General features: G+C 62.3%; 1 protein-coding gene across 3 annotated transcripts in view; it reads left to right on the forward strand.

Moving 5' to 3' along the window:
* The window catches only part of ZBTB7B (zinc finger and BTB domain containing 7B), a 13,602-nt gene extending 10,499 nt beyond the window's left edge, over nucleotides 1-3,103 (forward strand). For all 3 annotated transcript variants that reach the window (XM_006775662.2, XM_015571722.1, XM_015571723.1), the window contains exons 2-3: nucleotides 816-1,972; nucleotides 2,321-3,103. In XM_006775662.2, the coding sequence (XP_006775725.1) occupies nucleotides 822-1,972; nucleotides 2,321-2,786 (1,617 nt within the window). In that variant the 5' untranslated portion in view covers nucleotides 816-821 and the 3' untranslated portion in view covers nucleotides 2,787-3,103. The remainder of the gene's footprint in view (nucleotides 1-815; nucleotides 1,973-2,320) is intronic.
* The last annotated feature ends 1,798 nt before the right edge of the window (nucleotides 3,104-4,901 follow it).

Genomic DNA, 4,901 nt, shown 5'->3' on the forward strand with positions numbered 1-4,901 from the left:
GGAGGAGGAGGAGGGTGTTGGGAAGAGGCCTCTCCCGTGTGCCTAGTGCTTGACTGTGCGCCAGATGCTTTAGGGCAGTGGGGGGTGGAGGGCCCTCGGGCCACATAAGGCCTGCAAAATCGGTGGGTCTGACCCTACCAAGGCACGAGGGGTGAGTGAATTAAATGTTTGACCAAAGATAGCAGGCAACTTTTTAAGCTGATCATTTTGTGTGGCCCTGAGAATGATGTTATAAATATCCAAATGGCCCTTGGCAGAAAAAAGGTTCCCCACCCCTGCTTCAGGGAGATAACCAGCTAAAACAACTGACGGGCCTCCAGCAGACCTTGGTCCAGTGTGAATCTCTCTAGGCTGCTGAAAGGCTCCATCACACTTTTCAGATGACGAGGCCGGCGCCACAGCCACCCAGCGCCCTTCAGCCACTTCTTCATGAAGCCCAAATCAGGCCCCAGGCCCCCGCTCTCGCACCCAGTGCTTTTTCCAGGGCTGGGGAGTGGGGCAGGTGATGCGGAGGGGTCCCAGGCAGGGGCCCGAACGTCAGGCCGCCGCTCCCACAGAGGCTGAGCCGTGAGCAACACAGACTCCGGGCCCTCCGCCTCTGCTTGAACCCTGTCCTGCTTCACCTGGGAAGTCACTTCCCCTGCCTGTGCCTCAGTTTCCTTGTCTGTGAAATGGACTGTTGTCCCTCCAGGGATGGTGGGAGGGTATCTGGCATGCAGCACCTGCCAATAAGCCTTGGCTGGTGTTGGGTCTCCTTCCCGGGGTCCCCCGGCAGGGCTGAGCGCTCTTAACCTGCCCTCTCCTTGACCCTGCAGGAGAAGATGGGGAGCCCCGAGGACGACCTCATTGGGATCCCGTTCCCGGACCACAGCAGTGAGCTCCTGAGCTGCCTCAACGAGCAGCGCCAACTGGGCCACCTGTGCGACCTCACCATCCGGACGCAGGGCCTTGAGTACCGCACCCACCGCGCCGTGCTGGCTGCCTGCAGCCACTACTTCAAGAAGCTCTTCACCGAGGGCGGTGGCGCCGTCATGGGGGCCGGGGGTGGCGGCGGGACAGCCGTGGGGGGAGCAGGGGCAGGCGTGTGCGAGCTGGACTTCGTGGGGCCCGAGGCTCTGGGAGCCCTGCTGGAGTTTGCCTATACAGCCACACTGACCACCAGCAGCGCCAACATGCCGGCCGTGCTGCAGGCCGCCCAGCTGCTGGAGATCCCCTGTGTCATCGCCGCCTGCATGGAGATCCTGCAGGGCAGCGGGCTAGAAGCTCCGAGCCCGGACGAGGACGACTGCGAGCGAGCCCGCCAGTACCTGGAGGCCTTTGCCACGGCCACGGCCTCAGCCTCGGGAGTTCCCAACGGTGGAGACAGCCCTCCACAGGCGCCGCCGCCACCGCCCCCTCGGCCTGTCGCCCGCCGTAGCCGCAAGCCCCGCAAAGCTTTCCTGCAGACCAAGGGGTCCCGGGCGAACCACCTGGTACCTGAGGTGCCCGCAGTACCCACCCATCCGTTGACCTATGAGGAGGAGGAGGTGGCCGGCAGAGTGGGCAGCAGTGGGGGCAGTGGGCTGGGGGACAGTTACAGTCCTCCCACAGGGGCTGCCTCACCCCCCGAGGGGCCCATGAACTATGAGCCCTTTGAAGGAGAAGAAGAGGAGGAGGAGCTGGTGTACCCCCCGGCCTACAGGCTGGCACAGGTCGGGGGGCCCCCGCTCTCCCCAGAGGAGCTGGGCTCGGATGAGGATGCCATCGATCCCGACCTGATGGCCTACCTCAGCTCCCTGCACCAGGACGCCCTGGCGCCCGGCCTGGATGGCCAAGACAAACTGGGAGTGCGCAAGCGCCGCTCCCAGATGCCCCAGGAGTGCCCCGTCTGCCACAAGATCATCCACGGGGCAGGCAAACTGCCCCGCCACATGAGGACCCACACGGGCGAGAAGCCCTTTGCCTGTGAGGTCTGCGGCGTCCGTTTCACCCGGTGAGTATCCGTGGGGCGAGGGTGCAGCAGGGGCCATGCCATGGGGGCGGGAGAAAGGAGTCCTGAGCCCTGAAGTGGGGAAGTGGGTGGTCCTGGGGGGTCGGGGTGAGGGTGGGGGTGGGGTGGGGGTGACCAGAATGAGGAGAGAGGCCGGAATAGGAAGACCAGTCAAGAGGGATGGGTGTGGGGCATGAAAGAGGAGGTGGCTGGGCCCAGCAAGTCAGCAAGGGGTTGCTGGGGCAATAATGGGGGAGCAAATGGTGAGGGTGGGAGTGGGACAAGGTCTGGGGATCTGGCCAGGACCCCACCCTGAACATCCCCCTTTCTCCTCACCCCCGCCTGTGCCAGGAATGACAAGTTGAAGATCCACATGCGGAAGCACACCGGGGAGCGCCCCTACTCGTGCCCACACTGCCCAGCCCGCTTCCTGCACAGCTACGACCTCAAGAACCACATGCACCTGCACACGGGGGACCGGCCCTACGAGTGCCACCTGTGCCACAAGGCTTTCGCCAAGGAGGACCACCTGCAGCGCCACCTCAAGGGCCAGAACTGCCTGGAGGTGCGCACCCGGCGGCGCCGGAAGGACGATGCACCGCCCCACTACCCACCGCCCTCGGCCGCCACGCCGTCCCCCGCGGGCCTCGACCTCTCCAACGGCCACTTGGACACCTTCCGCCTCTCTCTGTCTCGATTCTGGGAGCAGTCGGCCCCCACCGGGCCGCCCGTCTCCACTCCAGGGCCCCCTGATGACGAGGAGGAGGAGGGGGCACCCACCACTCCGCAGGCTGAAGGTGCCATGGAGTCCTCTTAAAGAGGGACGGGCGCCGGCTGGAGCAGCGCACGCGGGGCCGCCCATGCCAAGCAGTGGGAGCCTGCAGGACGGACGGAGCTGGGGTCAGAGCACAGGGCCGCCCTGGCGTCAGAAATCATCCCCTTCTCCCCAGAGCCCTGGTTCCAGTTCCAAGCTGAGAAGGTTTTGGGGCGAAGGCTCCCCAGATTGGGGTGGCCTCCCAAGGAGTGATCCATATGATCTTATGTATATACTTACAGCTCTCTTGTAAAGGTGGGGTCCCTGTCTCCAGCTGTGCCTGGGGAGTAGAAGCAATAATGTATTTCTGATTTATGGGGTCCCTCTTCGGCTATGCGGGTTTCTAGGGGGTGGGGGGCTTGGGACCAAAGCCTTGCCCTGCCCCCATGCCCCTTGGGGCTTTGGCTGTGTCAGGGGGTGAAGGACAGCCCCTCCCTTCCTAGACCCCTCCTTCCTGGTTTCTGTTCCCTTTTCCTGGCCGTGCAAGGGGGGGCGGCAAAAGCAGGGTAGGTGGGGGAAAGCAAGGTAGAAGCTTGAATGACCGACCGGGGGCGTGGGGGCCTGGGCCTGTAAGGAAGGAGCCATCCCAGCCCCCCTCCGCCCAGCTCCCAGCGCTGAAATATTTTTTAATCAATGAAAAGAGACATCTTATTATTCATCCCCATATAAGAAGTTTGAAAAGAGTCAGTACTTCTGGCCACCTGTGCTGATACCCCTTCCTCTACCTACTCCCCAGACAATGGCCTATGTCCCTAACTTTAAACTCCACAAAGAGGAAATAACTGTACATGTATAACAGTTATTTGTTGGACTGACACACACATTTCTTCCACCCGCGGCGGGGAGCCGGTCCCCTTCATGGAGGCCGGCAGAGAGCCCGCTGGGCCCCGGGAGCGGGGAAGGAGTCCATGTCCCCGAACCTTGCCAGCCAGGCTCTGCTGAGGTCGCACCGCCCTCTTCTGTACATAGCCTCTTCTGTTGGTCTTGTCCAGATCTAGTTTCAGATTTTTAACGACCCAATTCCGCCCCCTCCCCTTCCTCGCTGGGTGCTGGACCCCCCTTTGTGGCCTGGGCTCTGCCTTGCACTATAACCCCCACCCCCCACCTCGCGGCCCCTCCCCCTCCTTAAAAGGGGCAGGTTCAGGGGCCCGGTGCTCTCCCTCCCATGCACCCCTATGCCCATTTGCACAGCTGCCCAGGTACCCCCAGTCGTGGGGGGGGGAGGGTCACGGGGAGGAGGGTAGTGGGACCAGTCCCTGAATCTATTTAAAAAGTAATGTTGTAATATATTGGGGTAGGGGGAGGTCGGGTTGCTCTGGGCCTCATCTTAGCATTTCAGGTGATAGGGGAGCCCAAGGTTGGGGAGACCTGGGGCCCATCCCTAGGGAGTGAGGACAGTGTGGCCTCCACCCTCCCTCCTTGCTGCTTCTCCACTCAGTGCCTTAGGGGGGGAGGCAACCCCCCCTCTCCTGTTCCCTTCCCCTCCCCGAGCCCCCCACCTCTGGTGTAAAAGTGACAGGAAGAAATAATAATAATTTAAGATTCACATCGTCCACCTTTGGTTCCTTTATTTGGGGGCAGGTGGGAGGATCAGGAGGTGACGGGGTGGAGAGGCTGGGGAGTGGCTGCTGTGGAGACAGGAACTCGGAGGTGGTCGCTGGGGCTGAGGGCTGGGGAATGCTGGCGATGGGGCCGCCGGCGGGAGCTGCAGCCTGTGCGGCCTCCGTCAAGGTCCCTTCTCATCCAGGTCACTAGTGAGGCAAGGAAGGGCCCCGTCGGTCACCAACATTCTCACAGGGTCATTCCTGTCCCCGTCCCATCTGTTCTGATGGGCCTCTTGTGAGGCACCAGGCCCCCAGGCACATCAGCCCAGGGCTGTGGACATCTGACTTCAGGCTCATGATGACAGACGGGCGGGCAGTGACTTGCCCAAGGTCACATGTCTAGTGAGGCCAGAGCCAGGAAGGACTTGGTGATAATACCTGCTCAGGTGACTCAGCTTTTATATCCCCTGAACTTCTCTTCCCCTTCAACCTCTCCTCTCCACACGGAACGTGCCCGCTGGACATTCCTCCCCAGTGGAGGCTGCCGGCCTCTCAAATCCCACTGGCCAGTGGC

This window comes from Myotis davidii, unplaced genomic scaffold (assembly GCF_000327345.1).
Source record: "Myotis davidii unplaced genomic scaffold, ASM32734v1 scaffold208, whole genome shotgun sequence".
Lineage (NCBI taxonomy): Eukaryota > Metazoa > Chordata > Mammalia > Chiroptera > Vespertilionidae > Myotis > Myotis davidii.